The 24,190-nt window shown below is 33.6% G+C and overlaps 1 protein-coding gene across 1 annotated transcript in view; it reads right to left on the bottom strand.

Moving 5' to 3' along the window:
• Nucleotides 1–238: 238 nt before the first annotated feature.
• Nucleotides 239–24,190, bottom strand: part of LOC143251574 (putative carbonic anhydrase-like protein 2) — a 39,490-nt gene continuing 15,538 nt past the window's right edge. Inside the window, exons 4-8 of the mRNA XM_076502845.1 lie at nucleotides 20,390–20,544; nucleotides 17,299–17,430; nucleotides 2,720–2,762; nucleotides 1,712–1,929; nucleotides 239–1,215 (exon numbers count right to left, since the gene is read on the bottom strand). Coding sequence (XP_076358960.1) covers nucleotides 1,901–1,929; nucleotides 2,720–2,762; nucleotides 17,299–17,430; nucleotides 20,390–20,544 — 359 coding nt within the window. The 3' untranslated portion in view covers nucleotides 239–1,215; nucleotides 1,712–1,900. The remainder of the gene's footprint in view (nucleotides 1,216–1,711; nucleotides 1,930–2,719; nucleotides 2,763–17,298; nucleotides 17,431–20,389; nucleotides 20,545–24,190) is intronic.

Here is a 24,190-nt window from a genome sequence, read left to right as displayed (position 1 = left end):
CTACGGAATTTTGATTTTCTCTTTTAAATAAAGCGCTACAAGAGATATGTTCATGGAATAGTTTCCAACGTGAAATGAATGTGTGTAAACTCCCCATTTAACAACAGTCAAAGTATTCACGATTATAAAATATTTTGAAATCTATAAAATGGATTAACTTATTTTAACTTTATGATTGTTTAGTTTTCTCTCATTCTGTTGCTTTTCTGAATTTCTCTTTCACTCGTGGGGATAATCTGTTTAATAATCTGTTTATTTCTATATCTGAGAAGTTTCATAATATGTCAAAGAAAAAGCATTAATATAAACACAATAACACAAGATCACTAGAGTTAACTGTCAACTCCTTCGACTCCTCAGAGATTTCCAAGTCACGGCTTAAGATCAGATCGCTGTTTACTTGTTTAACTACAGTCGAGATGAGGACGAAGGACAACAAGTTCCTCGAAGTATGCTCAGTTGGAATCACATGATTCACGTCGAACACAAAAGTCCTGTTTCAGTTGAATATACGAAGTAGTTGAAATTTACCCTTCAATGGAATTCATTTTATTCAAGCTTGTGAGTGATGTGTGTGTTCCACATAAGGGGATACTTGGAAGAAATTTTGAAATGTAGAATTACATCTCCTGTTAATTATCTAAATGTGCATAAAATGACAGACAACGTATAAGGTTCTCTGATTATTAGGTACACACACTCCTGGACCACTTTATAATAGTGTGTATATTATTAGGACTAAAACATCAAGGTATAAATGTTACAGTTTCACATGGTTACGAATTCACTCCGAACAAGAACTGTACATGTTATACACAACAAGTTATTGCTCTTTACATTTCGTTTAATGGTCTCTAATAAATTAGTAACACACTCGACCAGTATAAAATGTCCGACTTTGCTTACTTGAAGTGATTTATATTATTAGTACTTAATGTAATCACTTAAAGCAGCAAGAAGGTTGTCACACTTGCAACGATCTCTATATTTGTTGTTTGATGAAAAAGACCGGAGAAAACAGAGCTGAAAAGAAAACAAAATCCACAAAAATAATATTTCGTTTCACGACAAGAATTTTAATATTTTGGTGTATACACCGAAACGAGGCGAAGCTTGAGTTGAATCAGACAAGAGCGTCGCTTCCTTTTTCTTTAGTTTTGAGAAATAACAAAACATTCTGACAGGATCACACAACTGGTACGTTTGTGTTTTGGGCTGTAGAAAAAAAACGAAACCACTAAATTTAAATTTTAATAAATGTGCGATATTAATATTTTGGTACTCTAAAAAATCCATATAATGTTGTCAACATACTTTCCTCCTATTTTTCACTTATGTTAATCGTCTAGTTAACTGTCTGTTTATCCACCGAACAACAGACTTTGGAGTTCATTAGAAGTCTATTTTTTTTAAATGTTTGTAGTGTAAAAAGCCAGTAGTAAAATCTGGGATATATTGAATAAAATCTGGGAAACACTGTACCATATGTATTAAGAAAATACCTTTTATTTTCCCAGTTACTAATAAATATGTTGAAGAAAAATGATATAATTGTAACCAATAGCTATTATAGCAGACTATTATATACATTTACTAGGTTTATAGTGAAGCGTGAATTTCTCAGTAAGTCGATGAACAGTTTGTTTGACAATTTAGAAAATTAATAAATTAAGTTCCAGTTTATTACTCTAAGGAAAGTAATAGTCCTTACCTTGAAGACGGTTTACTTCTTCTGTTTTGTTTCATTGTACAGAAACAACTGGACAGGACGGAGGTCATTATAACAGTTCATGAAGTCTGTCTCCGTTTTTACAAATCAACGACATCCATTTTTTAATACAAATCACAAGACTAAGTTTTCAAGCCACATTACACCAAATTGTTAGTATTTACACACATTTCACTGTAATCCTGGATTTCCAGTGTTTGCTGTGACAGTGAAAGAATAAGGAATAATTCTTTACGATTCCATAGAAATAATAATATTATTTTAAGTAAATATCTTTTCACTAAATAGCTGATTTAAAAAACAAACAACAAATAATGTTTAAATTATTTATTAGTTTATTTACACATAAGAACCTGACTACAACGTAATCGTAATGTTACTTGTATTTTTAATTTATTCTGTAATCAGTTCTTACTGTGTAAAGAGTTGTAATAATTTATGTTTTAACGTAAGTACGACTTGAGTTTAGTATTTAAAAAGGTATTAAACTATTAAACTCCCTTCCATATATTATTTTACTCCAGAAGATAACAGGCATTGTTAATGCATATTATAGTGGTACTGAAGGAATTATCGTTTTGTTTACGTTACTATATATATTTTTACTATAATTTTCATTTCCAGAATTAGTGACGTATGTTTTCGAGTGTAAAAGGAAACACATCATTTGAAGCCAAAATGTGTATAAGATGGCACGATGGGCTGTTATTTAAATTTTAAATTTGACTAAATATATTTTGTAGTTCATTGTATTCAGTGTTTCCTTCTAAAGAAAAAAATATGTTTTTTTAGCCGAATTTTTTTAATATGTTATAATTTAATTTATCAAATAAATACAAACTCTTATAGCATTACTTTAATCTCTCAGTCTCTGTTGACTGAACAGAGAACTTGAATGAGCAAATTACAGTAATGTAAAAACAGTACTTTGAAAAATGTAACCTTTATGAAAGTCAATTTCTAGATTTGACGTTGTAATAGAAAACTTACCCTTGTAGAACATATTTTTGTACATGGTAGGACACTGCTGGTTCTAAAAGAGAAAACAGCCCAGCTGAGCATGTTAGTAAGGAAAACTACGTTAACGTAACCTCTTATAAATGCATATAAAACTAGTTGCACATACCCCATAACCTTAGAAAAAACGTACTGACAATATAAGCCTCAGTGGATTTAATTTAACTTTAAAGAACTTGCAGAAAAAGTGTTTTATTTCAGTACTATTAGTTCCCCTGTGTTCTGTACTAACATTCAATATTACACTAGAGAAGGAGAGAGTTGGCTGAGTGTTCTTTTATGCAGTTATTTCTGCTCGTTATGTACTAAAAGAACGGTTATTTTTTATTGAAAAGTGACAATTATTGTCGCAACAACGATAATGACAATCTCCAACTTTAAGTAGGATAGCAGAACACAACTTTTCTTTCCAACCCTTAAAACAATAAGGGATAGTGTTGAATGTTGAGTCACTATTTCTGATCTGTATACCTGTTAGTATCACTATTGTAATTCGTAAATTCTAAACAATAGAAACGTTGAGTCACTATTTCTGATCTGTATACCTGTTAGTATCACTATTGTAATTCGTAAATTCTAAACAATAGAAACGTTGAGTCACTATTTCTGATCTGCATACCTGTTAGTATCGCTATTGTAATTCGTAAATTCTAAACAATAGAAACGGAGGAAAACAGCGCGCAAATTCAACCAGATCATAAATGTGATACTTATATCACAACAATGTTATATTTATAACAACAATGATTATATGGGCGTGACTTTATAGTATAGAGTGCTTGCACTTTGATGTTCAATATTCTTAATATTGTCAAGATACAGCAATTAGTCCCAGCATTAAGTCTTGTAAACAAATCCAAACAGTCTTAGTTATCTTCTAGTCTTTAACCGACATGTCAGAGAGCAGTTACAATTGATATTCGACTTGAGTGCTTGTTGGCAAGTCAAAATGTTGTGTAAGGTGTTGACTCGACTCCTAGAAAACTTTCGTCTTGAATTTTGAAATATAGATAGCAACAAGATTAATTTTTGTCTTAAGTGTTGAATGAAAGAACAAATTATTTTAAGTTCTCATTTTTAGTGTTGATTGACAAGTGAAAATGTGGTAAGACACTGTTGCTAGTGTGGATTGGCAGGTTAACATGTGGTAATCCATCGTTCTTAGTGTTGATTGGCACGTTAACATGTGGTAAGCCATTGTTCTTAATGTTGATTAGCACGTTAACATGTGGTAAGCCACTGTTCTTAGTGTTTATTGGCAGGTTAACATGTGGTAATCCATCGTTCTTAGTGTTGATTGGCAGATCAAAATATAGTTAGTTTTCGTCCTTATTACTGATCATTGCATCATCAAGCAGTAAAGAGTGGTTTGAATTTTTGTTACTAAAAAGCATGATTCTTGGTTTTGTATTAGGAAATGATGTAAATATTTCATTGCATTTAATTCGTGTGAGTTTTACATGCACGTGATTAATATATGTGTGAAACTTTCATGTAATATAATTCATACGAGCTTTACATGCACGTGATTAATATATGTGGAAACTTTCATGTAAAATAATTCATACGAGTTTTACATGCACGTGATTAATATATGTGTGAAACTTTCATGTAAAATAATTCATACGAGTTTTACATGCATGTGATTAATATATGTGTGAAACTTTCATGTAAAATAATTCATAAGAGCTTTACATGCACGTGATTAATATATGTGTGAAAATTTCATGTAAAATAATTCATACGAGCTTTACATGCACGTGATTAATATATGTGTGAAACTTTCATGTAATATAATTCATACGAGTTTTACATGCGCGTGATTAATGTATGTGTGAAACTTTCGTGCAATATTGATTTTCAAACATAATCTGAAAAATTCGAAGTTTAGATTTCTGTTAACCATATACAAGAATGCAGAAACATCTTAGTATATAAATCTGTAGGATCTTTTCGTTCTCACGTATCAATTCTCTTGTTAGTAAATTTACTCGAAATTTTTGTTCAAGATCGCTTCCTATTCATAACCCGTTAAGGGACTGAACTGCACAAACTGGAATATTTGATATCATGTTATGCTCACTTCTCCAAGACAGACGTATTACCTAGGTATTTCTTATTATTATTCACAAAGATGATCAAATGTTGTCAAAAGCTAGCAAGCTAACGGACTTACAAGACTAGCTTTCGTTTTGCGCATTCAGTAAATCACGAGTGATTCAATAAAACAAATGCGTGATATGCATGCTGTAGTACGCTGCCTGCAGCTTGCTAGGTTTATAGAAATAGACGCCTTCTGTAGTTCAGTGGTGGTGCTAAAATTGGAGGATAGATTCCTGCAATTGAAACAGTGTAGGTAGTTTATTGAGCTGTTTTACACTATTAACAAAAACAAACAATTAGATCAGTTTGTAGTATGACAAATAATTAGGCTAGTTCTTGTAATATTACGCACACATTTTTTTTTTTTTGTAAATAAAATAAAACATTAAGAAGTTGGAAGGTTTTCAAACTACGTACGTCATTTACCACAGGCCCGGCATGGCCAGGTGGGTTAAGACGTTCGACTCGTAATCTGAGGGTCGCGGGTCCGAATCCCCGTCGCACCAAACATGCTCGCCCTTTCAGCGGTGGAGCGTTATAATGTTACGGTAAATCCCACTATTAGTTGGTAAAATAGTAACCTAAGATTTAGCGGTGAGTGGTGATGACTAGCTCCCTTCCCTCTAGTCTTACACTGCTATATTAGGAACGGTTAGCGCCTATAGCCCTCGAGTAGATTTGCATGAAACTCAAAAACTAACAAAAACATTCACACACACACTTTCGTATGTACTTTGGACAGGTAATTTTATATTTACACGCTATCGGAAGAAAAACGGTTGTTTTTCAGCAAATTCAAATTTATTTGCTTTCTCCATTCTAAAGGCTAACTATTCTTTTAAAAAAGGTCCGACAACGCCAGAAGGTTAAGGCATGTGACTCGTAATTCAAAAGTCACGGGTTCGAATTCCCGTCACCTTAAACATGCTCGCACTTTCAACCGTGGAGGCGATATAATGTGACGGTCAGTCCCACTATTCGTTGGTAAAAGAGTAGCCCAAAAATTGGCAGTGGGTGGTGATGACTAGCTGCCTTCTCTCTAGTCTTACACTGCTAAATTATGGACGGCTAGCGCAGATAGCCCTCGTGTAGCTTTGCACGAAATTAAAAACAAAACAATCATTTACCATATTACGTTTAAAAATAACATTCTATAATTTCAGTTGAAAAACGTTTTTGAATCATTTATACTTACGCTATCAGATTATTTCAAAGGGCAAGTTATTCTACTGAACCCAAACAGATATGTTTACTTAACATTAGAATAAATTCAAATTGAAAACCAGAAGTAATTCTGTCGTAAATCTTCCTTGAAATTCAATTTAATACTTACATTTTTTCTCCATATTGTTTCTTTCGGGGTGGGCTAAATTTTAGTTCAATGAATACTGTTTTTAATCTTTGCAATAAGATGTGAGAGCCCGGTGATTTCACAGATTAACTTTGTTTAGATGAATTCCACGTGAGTACCATTTAATTAATCTGATGTTCTGTGCTTAGCATGAAAACTTGAAAGATACACAATACTAACTCGAACGTTTCGTCACTATTGTATATCATTCTCAGTGAGAACTTTGTTACTGCAAAGGATACTCGTGAATAGATAAAATCGTAATCCAAAATAAACGAAGTAAAATTAAGACGCTTGTCAATTAACATCATCGGAACCCTTCTATAAATGTAATAGTATCAATGGAAAGGCGTATGGCCAGTGAATTTCATCTGGAGACCACGTTTGTTGAACTTAAACAGTTGAATTCCATTGGGAGATTAGTAGGTTAGGAAAGACTGAGAACACACACAGACAAAGATGAACATGTTATTCTCTCAAGAGTCTCCTTGTCTTGACGAAGTAAAGAAAAAAATAACAGATTTGTAAGTAAATTATGTTACAGCTCAGGAAATGGGCTAGGGCCGTAAAAAGTGAGTTAAGAGACAGCTTGATGTGCAGTTGTATGAAAAGCAACAAAGCTGCTTTAAAGGTGAGAAAAGTGAGGTTGAAAAAGACATTAGTGAATTAAAAAAAAAAATCAACATGAAGCAAACGCTTAACATCTGTTGAGGCTACACACAAAGCCCTACTCTGTGAGCATACCGAGCACATAGAATATCTTAATGACTCTATACAATAAGAGGTCATTAAAGATTTTCTATTAACAAATGGACAGTTGATTGGCTCGTCTACTTAACAAATATCACGCGCTAGCATCTCCTGGCGGCGTGATACAGAATTAAACAGAATGTGGGGAATGGACTGTAGGTGTTTCATTGATACAAAGCATGCAAGATTTAGGATAAATAATGATAATAATTTTTTTTCTCTCTGACGTCTTTTATTGCAGCCTCCTCTGGTAGCATCATAACATCATGCTGGTTTATTTTGCATTGATTGTAAAAAAAAAAAGTTAGACGAGTCTCCATGGTACTGTGGTATCAATTATAAAATGTCGCACCTCTTCCCGCCTCAAGTATCACTGTTTAAATTTTGAGCTTTTATTAAAATTATGCTCAAATGACAATATGATGCTAATATACTCTGTAAAGAGTGTATAGAATCAAATATTTTGGATCAGAGGATCACAAATACATAGTTTTTCAACATATGTGAAACTACATTATCTAATTAGTATCAATCACAATGTGCTTTTACAGGGTATTATATCATCTTATCTAACTAGAATGTGATGATATGTGAAAATTGTACAACAGATATCAAAACGTCTAAATGTGTTATTAAGCCAGGAAAAAAAAAACAACTAAGCCTCGTGAGTTGAAGATAACGAAGTCTGTGCATGTCATGTATATAATGATATGGAATTTGATATTATTACTTTTAAGATAATGTATTTATCAGAAATCGATGTACAATGTTCTGATATGGTTTCTTAAATAAAGGTATCCAAATTAGATGTCTGAACTGTTTACGTTACAAAAACCAAAATGGCGAAACTTTTAGTTTATAAGCAGCATCTCAAATGGGTTACGTTTTAGCGGATATAACTGCATATTTTTATTATTTTAGTATTTTATTGTTATTTTATTATTTCAGGTTGTCATAACTTCGAAACTTATTAAAATGACAAGTTTTTTCTTCTAATTGCACATTTGTAATAAAAACAATATAGATTTCTTTGCTTGTTTATTTTTGAATCTCGCGCAAAGCTACAGTATAAGACTAGAGGTAAGGCAGCTAGTCATAATTTCCCACCGCCAACTCTTGGGCTACTCTTTTACCAACGAATAGTGGTGTTGACCGTCACACTATAACGTCCCTATGGCTGAAAGGGCGATCATGTTTGGTGTGACTGGGATTCAAACCCGCCACCCGGGTTTACGAGTCGAGTGCCTTAACCATCTGACCATGCCGGGCCTTCAATAAAGATTATATTCGGGGTTATATTTTTGCGACTTATCCCTTTCTATAGCTTTGGCAATAGGATAACAATAAAAATATACCTAATAAAATTGTGATGGCTTCTTATTTCGGATCTTCGCTAAAGGATGTTTTATGGAAAACGTTGTGTTTTGTTTATTGATATCAGTAAGTTTTAAGACGTTAATACATTTCAATAATACACTAAAAGTATTTGGAAGACGTAAACAAAATTGATTAACGTAACTGAGTTTCTAAATATGAAAGAATGTATGAGTAAACATATAACGTACAATTTGATTCTAAACTCACATTTGAGATTTGTTTTTGTCAGATTGAATGAATGGTTAGCCAAGATTATACAATTATGATTTGGTGAATACGTCATTGTGAGTTAAATAATACCTACTCGACAATGACTAAAATTATCGGAACAACAATAGTTCGTGAGTATAATAGGTTAATTGACCGAACGTTTTCATTTGTTATCACGTTATTTTCTATAGCAAATGTTTTCTCAGGTTCTTAGACTTGAGGTTAAACTTCTAGTGGTACTGAATAAAGAACAATACTAAATCAACTAATGTAGAAGCCATGGAACAGTTTATTAATTACGTACATGCTGATAGAGTTATAAAAGTATTTTTTTTTCTACTCTTATTTGTGATTCTTTCCCGATTTCCTTCTATGACGTAGGCTTTAAGCAGTGATTGGATCGTACAATATATGTGTGTAACTGTGGCTTGACTAACAAAGGATAATTGATCAGCAAAGCTATTACACATAAGGAAGGAACCTAAAACTTTATAAGCTTTAGTGCGAATGCAGTAAACTCTGACGACGAAACTTTGTTTCGAAAAGAAGTGATTAATTGTGATTATTTCCTGTTTTCTATGTATGAGTTAGGCTCTGAACAGTGATTGGGTCATGTATATGTCAAAATAATAGACTTAGTCTTCTTAATTTTATATATAGCAGTAGTATTTGGTAAGTAGGTTGAATAAAAGGGTATGGGCTGAGGATTCTTCTATAGTAGGTGTCTGTGACTTGTTGGCGATAAATACAAGAATGAGTGAACAACACAAACTCTACTTGTTTTCAAAATAATATATATATATATATATATTCGAACTAGTTAAACGTATCTAAAACAAATTATTTACACTATAGAGATAATAGGTATATCATAAAAACTATGTGTAATTCTCTCCTTCTTGTTAAAAATTCATCTAGGCCTATTCACTTGCTTTAGTATTTCAGTTGATAAGCCGAACACCTTTTCTCTGCTTCTTTCGTACTAGTATTCCGTGTAATATTCACTTACAACTAAAACATGAGCTACCACATTCTTATACTGCTCTTCCAGTAATGGTCTGGTCTTGTACTTCAGATTTGTCTGTTCGTTTTGCCAAAGTGCACTCAGGATAGTTCAATTACTTTATAACTCGCTTTGACGGAATAAACTATACTTCTTATTTATTTTTTAAACTGTTAGTTTTGCTTTAACATATTAATTGTTGGGCCTATATTAATTAACCGTTAGGTATTTCACTCCTACGGCAGTTAACTGTAAGTTTAACTGTCGTTGACCGAACATTTACTTTGCGTGACTTCACTTCCTTGTTAGCTCTGTCTGTCTGCTGTTCATGCTTATTTCACACTATTTATATATTTAGAAGTTAATTGTCTGCTCGCCTTCTACAAATCTCTATATCGTCGACATCAATAGACTTCATGCGACCTTCGATAGCTTCAACATCAATGATTTATAAACACAATTTCCAATACTCGTCTGCTTTTAACTCTTTTATTACAAAAACAAAAACAAACTTAACAGTCATGAAATATTAACTTACAAACTAATTAATTAATACCACCTAAAATACACACACTTTTATATCTGACAGTGTATTTGTGTCTCGGCTTACAGAGGAGGATTGTTTAGCAAAGCCACTACACAAAGGGAAGGAACCTAAAACTTTATAGGCTTTAGTGAAGATGTAGTAAACTCCGACGACAAAACTCCACTTCGAGAAAAAAAGTGATTACTACAAACCCTTACAAAGAAATTTTTAATTTCTTACAATTCTTAAATCGTAGAATAAAACTATAGAATATTTTTCCCTTGAGTAACACGTTTTCTTTCTCTCTCTCTTTTTTCAATACAACATATTCTATTCATTATCTGGTTCCTGTAAACACACTTTTTTCCTCATTGGTTAGTACACGGTACTTGTACTTGTTTACATGTTGCAGCCATATATGTGATAGAGTACGTTGTCTGTTAGGTTATTTGAGTTAGAAGTGTAAATCTTTGTTGATAACATTTCGAGAACGTTTCCGCCCTGTTAATTATTGCTGAAACGTTTCGAACAACGATCAGACAAGAGAGACGTGAAACCCACAAAGAAACTGTTGCACATACTATGTTATTTATGTTAAAGGTAACATTACATTCTCATGTTTGGCTATGCGCCAAAAAAGTTATAAAATATTTTTCATATTATAAAGTTTTTGTTTTAGATTTATTTATTTGAAACGGCACAAGTTTTTTCTTCTGATATATCACATCACATCGTGCACTTTTCTAATCATTCATTGTCCACAGTCCACATTGGAAACACAGTTAATTTTGTTTTTTTTATCTGTCCCTAATTTTGGATTGATAACCTAGAAAGAAGACAACTATTCAGTAACTCCCACCGCCAACATCGGAATATTTTAATTTAATAGTGAGGTTTTATCATCATTGTCATAGCGTACCCACGGTCCCAAAGTAAGGGGCACGACTTTGAAATAACAAGACTCGAATTGAGGATTTTCAAATTCATTGTTCGAACACACTAATCTTAGGCAATACTCAGCCTAAACACCATAAAAGCTAATATATTCTGAGATAAGTGGATATCGAACTAGCTGTCATATTACAGGTTTTGTAATAGCTTTTCAATGGCACAGTTAGATATAATTATTTGACTTTTACTGAAGAACTTGACCATTTGCAGCACACTCTAAGGGTGGTTTGAACTTACGACTCATCCAATAGTGTTTTGTCAAGGTCTGCCGGACAAATCTCTTCTTAGTATCAGATGATATTTGTTCTTTTCATTATCATCACTAAAAGATGTCTTTGGGCAGCTGATTAATAAGTAATGTTTGATAACAATATGCTAGTTAGAAAATCGTCTATTTTACGCTTCTTTGTAAGTTTGGCAATGCTTTTGCTCATTGCCCGGCACAGATAACTGTAATATGGATACTGATATACACATATGTGATAAGTCTATTTTTGCATATGTAGAGAAATAAAATGCTCCATAAATGTACTTTATCAGAGCTGTCATTATATGAATAATATTTGTTTATATTATATTATGATTTGTTTGTGATGACGAGAAAACCCACTTGTAGAGAAAAATATATATGTAAAAACGGCTGGTATGGGTTGAGAAAATGGTTTATGTAGAGGAACGAACAACGTTTCGACCTTCTTCGGTCATCGTCAATGTACAAACATTATCCCAAATTTACAGAAAAAAAACTACTTAAAGTCATGTTGAACACGAAATACAAAGAACTACATGACTTACAGAAACAAAAAATGAACCTAGACCATCAACTGCCATGTTGTATTAAACCAGAGATTAACGGACTTATACAACGAAACATAAACCAAATCAACACTAGGAATGACAGGAACAAAAAGATCTGTCACAACAAAAAACTAAAAAAACTAAGATGCAAACAACAGAAAAGACATCACGACAAACCGTTGACTAATCTCATAATTAACAGATCCGACCGACAATTAAACACAGACAAGATACATCTACTTAACAAAGGACTCAACTTTGCAATAATACGTACATTGGTACATTCCAACCTTAGAAATTAAAACATGTTTAGAAGACCTAGCCAGGAGACTTGTGATACTTTCCACAGAAAAGGAAAATAGGAAAACAACCAACAGAAAGAAGACAACTTAGACAATTTTATTGACATCCAACAGCCAAACTTCCCAGGAAAAAATAAAAATTAATATTTTCCAGAAACACCTAAAAACAACATCTTAAACAATTTTTTCAAATATTTTTTTCATAAAAACATCAACATAATTTCACAAACAGAATACTAAAAAACAATCTTACAAAAAGAGACACTAATTCCATTAAAAACCTAAAACAAGACAAAAACATAAAAATTCTAAAAGCAGATAAAGGAAACGCTATAGTCATAATGAACACGAATGAATACATCCAAAAAATGAATAACATCCTATCAGACACGAACAAATTTAAACCAATACACACAAATCCAACAAAGACACACGAGACGCAACTGAACAAATTACTACTACAGATGAAAAAAGCCAACACAATTTCACAAACACTTTATTCCTACCTACGTAAGACCGACTCACGCACACCACAAATATACGGCATCCCCAAACCTCATAAACCAGATTGTACATTATGACCAATAATGTCCATATATGAATCGTAATTACAGTCTTGGTAAATACATGGCATGGACATTCTCTAAATATGTAACATCAGCCAGCTCATTCATCAAATACTCTTTTAATTTCAAATCTAATCTTAATCAACCTAATCATAAAGCCTTAATGGCCAATTTCGATGTTATATCCCTCTTTACAGAAGTTCCAACCGCTGAAGCCTGCAAGGTAGCCTTAGAACTCTATATCCGAGACCCTAACCCATTAATAGACATTCCTAACAACCAATTAGCAACCCTCATAAAATTCACCACGATGAATACAAACTTCATGTTCAACAACCAAAACTATATACAAACAAATGGCCTAAGCATGGGCAACCCAGTATCACCAGTTCCAGCCAATATTTTTATGACACAAGTTGAAACACAAGCAATTAACCCAGCATTACATCCACTACCATACTGGTACAGATATGTAGATGACACGGTTGCGGGATTCAAATCTACAGAACACACACTTAATTTTTTTCAATCACATTAACTCTATACATCCCAACATTAACTTCACATGTGAACAGGAAGAAAGCAATCAAATATCATTTCTTAACCTCAAAATTACAAGAACTGACACACAATTCAAAACAGAAATTCACAGAAATATCACTCATACTGGACTATACATTCCTTGGGACTCAGCACATGAAACAAAACAAAACTCAATATACTAAGAAACCAAATAAACACAGCCATAAAACTATACTCATCAGATAAAATTAACGAAGAATTAGACAAAATAAAACAATACTTCATCAACATCAATAAGTTTCCTCCACAAACCGTAGAAAACATTATATGCACACACCTAGACAGAAAGCAAAATCAACCAACTAAAGTAAATATATCTCACGAATCAAAAAATCACGAAACCATATACTGCTGCATACCATATATTCCCGACATCAGCAGAAAAATAACCAATATTTGGCAAAAACTAGTAACAAAATATGGCATTCCAGTTAATACCAAATTTATTCAAAAACCAGGCACAAAACTGAGGTCTATACTATGTAAAAACTACACTGACAAACACCACACCAACATTATTTATAAAATACAATGTGATAACTGCCACGACTTCTATATTGGAGAAACAAGTAGAAAAATGGAAACCAGATTCAAAGAACATAAAAAATCACCTTCACACGTTTTCGAACACTGCAAATCAAATAAACACAACATAACCATAGAAAACACTAATAAAGAAATAAACATAAACAAACGCAAAATTAAAGAAGCCTTACTTATACAACAACTTAAACCCAAAATAAACCAATATAAAGAAACACCGTTACACATATATTAATAAATATAATCAAACATCTAAGCACGCCCTCTACATTCCTACATTCAATTACACAACCTCCTACAAACTATCGGTCAGTTGCCTCTTTCTTTCTTTGTGAACCTAACGATTACCGAAGAAGGTCGAAACATTGTTTGCTCCTCCGCATAAAAAAATTCTCAATCCATTCCAGCCATTTTTACATATATATGGTTTGTTTGGTTTGAATTTCGCCAAAGCTACACGAGGACTATCTGCACTAGCCGTCCCTAATTTAGCAGTGTAAGACTAGAGGAAACGCAGCTATTCATCACCACCCACCGTCAACTCTTGGGTTAGTCTTTTACCAACGAATAGTTGGATTGACCGTCATATTATAACACCCCCACGCCTGAAACGGCATGTTTAGTGCGACGGGGATACGAACCCGCGACCCTCAGATAAAGAGTCGAACGCTTCAACCCACCTGGCCATGCTGGGCTATATTAACACTATAAAATTTGAAAACCAAAATAGGGATATACAGTATAAAGGGGACTACTGTGTAGTTAGTTGAGATATACTGATATATAATATATGGGGGACTACTGTGTAGCCAGTTCAGATATACTGTTTAATCATTGTTTTGGACAAACATAAGAAGGTAAATTAGTCATTGGTGCGGCATTACCTACAGCAAGAGACTTATGTGGGAAAGTGGATTTTAAAGTCCAGACAAATAGTACGATGTTTGAGAATTGAGGATTTGTAGAGGACCATGAAATAAAGATGAGGCTAAAATCCAGGAGGAGTAACTATAGGCTAGACACAATCGAATGAAAATCTTGTACTTATGAATTAAAAAGCGACAGATGTGATCTCCACATTTCTCCAGATATGTCTTTCAAAAAACTATAATGCTGGTTTAAGAAGCTTACTAGCCAATAATAGACGACTGTGACATGTAGCTACTCAATGCTTTGTACACTATACAATCTGTGTCTTTAGGGAGCAAACTCCTATATCATGTACGAATTGAAGGCGGAAACAAATATGAATACAATAATATTAAACTTTATTACACACAGTCGAAGAATAATTACTTTAAAAACACCATGGTTTATTTAAAGAGATCTTTTAGATGTATATGTTTTACTTGAAAAATTAGTTACCATATCAAGTAATCTTTGCCCATAGTTGAGCATACAGAAACCAACAAATAAAATACATAAAAAATGGGAATTAAAAATGCATGCAGGGATTGTAAAAATAGGTAAGGATGCAAGGTTGGAGACACTGTAGACACGATCGTAAAAATAAGTAAGGATGCAAGGTTAGAGACACTGTAGACATGATCATAAAAATAGGTAAGGATGCAAGGTTGGAGACACTGTAGACATGATCGCAATAATAGGTAAGAATGCAAGGTTGGAGACACTGTTGACATGATCGTAAAAATAGGTAAAGATGCAAGGTTGGAGACACTGTAGACATGATCATAAAAATAGGTAAGGATGCAAGGTTGGAGACACTGTAGACATGATCGTAATAATAGGTAAGGATGCAAGGTAACACTGTAGACATAAAGGATGCAAGGTTGGAACACTGTGATGATCAAAAATAAGTAAGGATGCAAGGTTGGAGACACTGTAGACATGATCGTAATAATAGGTAAGGATGCAAGGTTGGAGACACTGTAGACATGATCGTAAAAATAGGTAAGAATGCAAGGTTGGAGACACTGTATAGAAGGTTGGAGACATGATCGGTAAAAACATGATCGTAAAAATAGGTAAGGATAGGTAAAGATGCAAGATTGAGGCACTGTAGACATGATCGTAAAAATGGGTAAAGATGCAAGGTTGGAGGCACTGTAGACATGATCGTAAAAACAGGTAAACGATAAATCCTTATTTTGACTTCACTAAATGTAAATATTAGGTAGCAGTATAGGCGTGTGTTGTTTAAATGAGTAATACCTACAGTATTTCCAGTTTTGTTTGCTTAATTTTTTACGATACCTATTGACAGGTTTTAAAATTTCCAATTTTTTATTTATCTTGTTTGTGTATATAAATTATGGAAATATATATATCGTCAATGCTACTGATCTATTTTTTAAAGTTCTTTAACAGACGAGTTGCTTGAATTTTTTTGTTTTTGTTTTTGAATTTTGCGCAAATCTACTCGAGGTCTATCTGCGCTAGCCGTCCCTAATTTAGCAGTGTAAGACTAGAGGGAAGGCAGATAGTCATCATCACCCACCGCCAACTCTTGGGCTACTCTTTTACCAACGAATAGTGGGATTGACCGTCACATAATAACGTCCCCATCGGCTGAAAGGGCGAGCATGTTTGGTGCAACCGGGATTCGAACCCGCGATCCTCGGATTACGAGTCGAGCGCCTAAACACGCTTGGCCATACCGGGCCCGAGTTGCTTGAAATGACGAGCTTGTTTCTTTCATCAGAAAAACGTTACGTTTCGGCAAGAAAGAAACGTGAATTATTGTTTATCCTTTAGTTCATTATCAGGGCCGTAGAAAGCGGAAAGGCCAGTAAGACCATGTCCTGAACACATTTTTATGTATAGGTGTGACTTAAGTATTAAAACTTCTGTTAACTCATTACCTTACGTAGTATTTGTAGTTAAAATGGATAAAGATTTAACCTCATATTATTAAACATTAAAACATTTTATGGGGAACATGTCCCCAGGCTCTCCTAGAGATGGAAAAGTTTACCATTTAGTTCATTAAGTGAAAATAAGACCAGTTTTAAATTCCCGAAAGTAGCCTAACTTACTGATAAATGTGAAAATATTTTTTCTAATCTTTCTATTGATTGTCAAAGAATAAAGACCTAAAACTGTAAGTACTAGAAGCAATAATTCTATATACAAATATGGTTAGGTCTAATTAATAACCACGTCTGTTGTTATAAGTATTAAAATGTTGTTATTGATAAAGAACAGTATAAAATAGTGAATGTGTTAAACATTGTGGTTAAATTTAAGTATATTAAAAATTTCAGAAAACGTGAAAGCAAGAACAAACTGAGATGAATTTATAAAAATTTTCGTAAGGTTAACTTTCTCACCTATTCTATTGGTTAAGATGTGGAGTAAAAGTAACGTAAATTTAAGTAAATAACGACAACAAGTAAATAATTTAGCAAGTAATAAGTACTGCAATTACTTGGCAACCGCAAGTCAAAGAGTCCAAAGCTTACCCTTTACATGTTAATTGAGACCACACACAATTGTTGTTTTTAAAGTATTTTATCAGCCTCTAGCTTACCTTGTGACGATTGAAATCAATGTTTGTTCTGAGCAAACGATGGTGCATGGCTTGTGTAGGCCTAAAATTGTTGACTAGGGGCGCTTTAGGGTTGTCTTGTTCTCCTTGCATTGGCTGTTTAAGTGCGTAGAGCTGTTTGTTAAAAAGTATGTGTGTTAAGAACGAAAAATCATGTTTTAAAAATAATATACAAAAAGAACAACAAAAATGTACCCACAAAATTATAAGATGTTGGTTATCTGATTATCAGTAATAGTTGTGTTTCAATTTCCACTTTATTATTATAAAGTATTTTAAAATAAATTTATAGTTTCTCAAAATATCGTTCTAAGAGGGGATGTGTTTCGGTTTCACGCTAATATCATTTTCTTAACAAGTTACACGTCCAAAGTATGTAAAGACACTGTCTAATCTCGAAATTCTCTGCAAATCACAATGTTTAGAGAGTCACAATGTTGAATAAAGAAGTGGTTTTGGATTCTTTTGAACTCTCTGCGGCTGGCTTTATTTAAGTCGCTTTCTATTAGAATATTAGACAAACATATCACTACTAGCTTAAGAATACAAGAAATTTATTTTTATTTTTCCTTGAACGAGGCAGTTGGAGAAAATGTCACGTTTTAAGTGTTCGGAGCGTCATACAACCAAAGGGTGTACAATAGCTATACCCTCTCAAGGGACTGTTCAAGAAGTTATATACATGCGTTTCTTTTCCCCGGGGCAAATGCTGAAAGAAACTCTATGAAATGTAAAAGTTTTGAAATTCGAAATAAAAACACAGACTTTCTGGGAAGTTGACTATATGTGTTCTTATTGAGGACACGCGGACCAATGAGAAAATCCGAGAAAAACATAATTTCATACATGTTTACGGTACCATCGTATTGTTTGTTTGATTTACTTGTAAATTCTATTTGAATAGATTCCTAGGTGACTGTTTATCCAAAAGAAAAACACAGAGCACAGCTGGGTCGTATAAATTGCTATCCGGGAATGGACTGCACGCATTTATCAAATGAAACGGATCATAATCTACTTAGTGTATGCTTTGTCAACTATAAAGGCTCACTGTATATTGGAAACAGAAGAAATAATGTATATATATATGTATAAATTGGTAGTCCATATTATGTAAGCATTTCTTTATTCTAGTGAGCATACTCTGTGGTATGTGAATAAAATTTTGCTTCGGTCTTGAGATTCTATAAGTGTTTCCGTGGTTACTCTACGCATCAGTGCTAACCAGTTAACATTTGGGAGGTATTGATAATATTATTATTTTTAACTGCAACATAACTGACAGTTATTAAGTGAATGATACCCAACATATTTATTGTTTTAACTGGTTGCTCTCTTTCAGTATTATCATTTTCGATACCTTCATAATTTGACTTTGACGTACATCAAAATTGCATACTTACTATCTTCATAATTTGACTCTGACGTACATCAAAATTTCATACTTACTATCTTCATAGTTTGACTCTAACATACATCAAAATTTCATACTTACTATCTTGATAATTTGACTCTGACGTACATCAAAATTTCATACTTACTATCTTCATAATTTGACTCAACATACATCAAAATTTCATACTTACTATCTTGATAATTTGACTCTGACGTACATCAAAATTTCATACTTACTATCTTCATAATTTGACTCTGACGTACATCAAAATTTCATACTTACTATCTTCATAATTTGACTCTGACGTACATCAAAATTTCATACTTTATCTTCATAATTTGACTTACGTACATCTTCATAATTCTGACTCTGACGTACATCAAAATTTCATACTTACTATCTTGATAATTTGACTCTGACGTACATCAAAATTTCATACTTACTATGAGTGGTTTGAGACATGTTTAACTCATTTAATTAATTCTATTCCAATGTTTCGCTTAAAATTCATAATGATAAAGTAGAGAAATAAAACGTCATGAACAAATTACGTGTGTTAAATATAGGGAAAGAAACACACGAAGAGTCAACGGAAACAACTGATTCGAAAACAATATTTCATCAGCACCTTCATTTATCATGTTTTGTTTCAAAACATGAAGCAGAGTTTTGATTTGTGGGTGCATAGTACATGAGTAATTAACTGAAATAAACGTTCCTCCGTGATCATCAGCTGCTACGAGAGCATTTTGCATAGTTAATCGTTGAAGGAAATCCAACATTTGTGCGTTTAGAAAACATAATGTGTACTTACATTCTCCTGGTTACATAACGACGTTCATAAAATGTAATAAAACGTTAAGGTTTGGTTTGTTTTGAATTTCGCGCAAAGGTACTCGAAGGTTATTTGTGCTGACCGGCCCTAATTTAGCAGTGTAAGACTAGAGGGAAGGCAGCTAGTCATCACCCCCGTCAACTCTTGGGCTACTCTTTATCAACGAATAGTGGATTGATCGTTACATTACAACGTCCCCACGGCTGAAAGGGCGAAAATGATTAATGTAACGGGGCTTCGAACCTGCAATCCTCAGATTACGAGTCGAGTGCCTTAAACATCTGGCCATGCCGGGCCTAAAACGTTAAGGATGTTAATTTAGAATGTTAAGGCGTTTATTGTAATATATTTAGGGTTTATATCGCGCTTTAAAGCCTAATATCTTTTTTTAAAAAAAAACACAAACAATATTACTATGTAAATATTGTTGCGTACAAAATGTTTAACAGTTCTTATAAATATTTTATACTTTAAAGATGAAATTTAGAAATATCGGCAGAGGTATTTACAATATAGTATTTATTTGTTTGTTTGTTGCTAAGCTCAGAGCTACACAATGGATTATCTGTGCTGTGCCAACCACAGGTTTTGAAAAGAGGCTTTTAGTATTATCAGCCTTCTGACTTACCACTGAGCTCTTAGGGGTCTACAACATAGTGAGAAAGGGCTAAGTGATCAGTTTGAACTACTGTCGTGGGCTGCCACAAATAAATTATATTGATTACACTGTTGTAAACAGATCAAAACTTACTTTGTAAAACTTTCTTTGTGGAAAAGTTGCTGTTTAAAAACAAAACAAAACTAGGAATAATGAATTTAGTTATAGGACTATATAGACGTACCTGTTGTTTTGTTATATAAATTGGTTTGTTCATCACAAGCCATGTAACAGTCTCGTGACATCCAGGCATTGTTAATGAACCCTCATACGTAGTGTAAAAATTGGTATCAGGAAGAAGTTCTCGGACTGAGAAAGAATTCAGAACAGCCTGTTGTCCTGGAAATAAATAATATTTAAAAGGAAGGTTTAGAATGATATCGACGAGCTACTAAAAATCCTGATACCAAGGAAAAAATGTGCCATATTCGAATGCAAATGCAAACGCACAACTATTTGTGATATCTTTAAATAAAAAAAAATAAATTATTCTTTCACAAGATTGCATAGATATATATATAGATATCAGCAGATGAGTTTTAAAATTTCATGATTATTTTATGGACTACAACAGAAAAATATCTGTCAACTCTGCCAAATTAGGCGGGATCCTATTGAACTACACCCGATACACAAAACAGGTTACAAGGAAAGGAAATACGTAGAATTTTATAAAAAATATGCATTAGCCAATCACAGTGGTTTTTACTTAAGTGCTTAGGATAAAATGTTTGGGTTTAATATTTAGTACACTACTTTCCCACTTTTCTCTGAATATGAATGAAAAATATTTAAATGAATAGTATTTTACTGAATTAGCTGAACTAAGTTAAATTTGAGAATAAGTAAAAATGAGGTATTTTCTACACTCGTAAATGTTGAGATTACATTTTTCCTCTCTATTGAAAATTTCATATATTGACAAGTTGAACGTAGGATGGTATTTACTAATATACCTGGTTACGTATTGGGTTTAGATGCATAGTTTTATTTCTCGAGATACTATCAGGGGTGTATTGGATATATTTGGTTTACCGTTAGAAAGGCATTTACTCATACTATTTTCTGACAGAAAAGTACTCTGTGCTTGATGAGTTTTTCTGTAAAGTTATTCGAGTTTTTAATAAAATTTCCAGGTCCATGTGTCTTAAATCTCCAGGCATCATTTGAAGGTTTAACCATAAAGCTTTATATTGTAAGTGAAAATAAATTAATTTTCAGTGGAGCCAAAGCTCCTAACAAGGTTATCTTTGAAGAAACAAATGAAATCCAGCCGTAATACCCAGAAATTTTAACAGCTCAGAAAATAATTATAAGTGCTGATAAAACTTGATATATTTAAATACCACGCCAACTGTAGTGTAGACAAGAACCCAGTTAATTGTAGCTTTATTACTAAGTCATAAACCTACTTTTACTAATTTAATTACTTATTTGTTTCGGATATTCAGACAAAGCTACACAATATCTATCTGCTTAAGCTGTCCCTAATTTTAAATTGATAAATTAGAGGAAAGACAGCTAGTCAGCAGTATTCACTGTTGATACTTACAACACTCAATCGAAACGGGAAATTTAACATTTACTCTTATAATAAACTCACATCCCGTGGGCAAATTTGTAGTAAGAGAACAAGAATAGTGGATCCACGAATCCACATTCCAGCATTTTGGAGAATTCAAATACTAACGTTTAATGTGTGTGTTTCTTATAGCAAAGCCACATCGGACTGTCTGTTGAGTCCACCGAGGGAGTTGAACCCCTGGTTTTAGCGTTGTAAATCCATAGACTTACCGCTGAACCAGCGAGGGACCCAACGTTTAGCTAATGAAGCTTAATATAACGATGAACTATTTTAAACGACATTAAGAACAAATCGACTTTTGGACATAGAAGCTCCAAACTCCAACAGGATCAATTTACAATTAATCAGCGACAACGAACGGCCTATTGATGATATCACAACAACAATAAGAAGAAAGTTACTTTAGGGTTAGAAAACTTGTCTTATTTGTATCATAGCTGAGTTAAAACATATCGTTCCTCATACTGTCTTTACTTATTGCTTAAGATGGATCCCAATATCCAAATGATTTTCGTTTTCCTTATCGTTACCAAGACTCTCAATTACCAGCAGTAACAGAATACTTAGTAGATATCTAGCTTTGCCATTCTTTACGCAAACAAATATTTTTCTTTCTTTCTCTTCCCAGTATGTCTGGCTGGTTTTGTGCATTCGAGTCGCAATCTGAGGGTCGAGGGTTCGAATCATCGTCACACCAAACATGCTCGCTTTATCAGCCGCAAGGGTGTTATTATGTTAAGATCAATCCCACTATTTGTTAGTAAAAGAGTAACCCCAGAGCTGACGGTGGGTGATGATGACTAGCTACCTCTCCTCTAGTCTTACAGTATTAAATTAGGGACGGCTAGCGCAGATATTCCTTGTGTAGCTTTGCGTGAAATTCAAAACAAACAAACACATTTTTTCTGATTTACTTATTGTTTTCACAATTGTTTTGACGAATATTCAGAACATGATCTAAATTCTAACGAATATTTTGAAAAAGAAAATCGCGACCTTTGTTATGGTATTGTCGTTTGTAACACCTCACAGTGCTTTGCAGTGAAATCCATATGGTATTGTCGTTTGTAACACCTCACGGTGCTTTGTAGTGAAATCCATATGGTATTGTCGTTTGTAACACCTCACAGTGCTTTGCAGTGAAATCCATATGGTATTGTAGTTTGTAACACATCACAGTGCTTTGCAGTAAAATCCATATGGTATTGTCGTTTGTAACACCTCACAGTGCTTCGTCGTTTGCATGTGAACTTAATTAAATATATAATTATAGAAACCGGTAAAACATGAGAATAGAATCGTTACAGACAAATGTAGCACAAGGAATTTCATTATACTTTTAGATATCGCAGTGACATAAAACAACAAATACTGACATTTCTTAAATAACTGAGAGTCTTGTATTTGTTGAATTTCACTAAACGTTACTCAAATGATAACTGTGTTAGGTGCCCCTGATTTAGAAATGATACACCTGAAATAAGGCAGTTAGTCGACACCATCCACCGACAACTATAGGTTACTCTTTACCAACATAAAGCACCATTGACTGTAAAATTGCAATGCTTCCACAGCTGAAAGGACGAGCATATTCGGTGATGTGATTCGAACCCGTGACTTTCAGATTGTAAGAAGAGCTCCCTAAACGCCAGGCCAAGTAACAGCCAGTATCTACCAAGATATATTTGTAATAAACTCAATTACAGAAGTTAATGATGCTGTTGGTTATACTTATATCCCAACATCGCACATAGCAGTGGATTTGTACTGCCAAACCAGGCTATAAAAAAAGTGGATTTTCCAAATTTAGATCATTCGTTTCCGGCTAGTATTGTGGATTTCAATCTTTAGAGGAGTTGTTATTTTATATGTCTTAAGATACACCAATAATCGTATATCACAAACAGAGCAATCGTTCCTAGACAGTATTATACTTTGAACAAAGTCTGATATTTAATGGGTTAAAATCGTTGAAAACTTCGTAAATTTTCTATACTGGTTTTATAAAGATGAGTCACTGATAATTAAGCTTATTATATTGAATTTTTAGCAGTATATGTAACACTAAATTTCGGAAGAATTGGTTGGCTGGAGTTATACTTCCCGATTTTTGTTATTGTTTTGAATTTCGCGCAAAGCTACTCAAGGGCTATCTGCGCTAGCCGTCCCTAATTTAGCAGTGTAAGACTAGAAGGATGGCAGCTAGTCATCACCACTCACCGCCAACTCTTGAGCTACTCTTTTACCAACTAATAGTGGGATTGACCGTCACATTATAACGCCCCCACGGCTGAAAGGGCGAGCATGTTTGGCGCGACGTGGATGCGAATCCGCGACCCTTAGATTACGAGTCAAACGCCTTAACCCACCTGGCCATGCCGGGCCCTATACTTCCGAAGT

The sequence above is a fragment of the Tachypleus tridentatus genome, chromosome 6 (genome assembly GCF_004210375.1).
Source record: "Tachypleus tridentatus isolate NWPU-2018 chromosome 6, ASM421037v1, whole genome shotgun sequence".
In the NCBI taxonomy this organism is placed as follows: Eukaryota; Metazoa; Arthropoda; class Merostomata; order Xiphosura; family Limulidae; genus Tachypleus; species Tachypleus tridentatus.
Note: the sequence above shows the minus strand (reverse complement) of the source record. Positions and strands in the feature narration are given on the sequence as shown.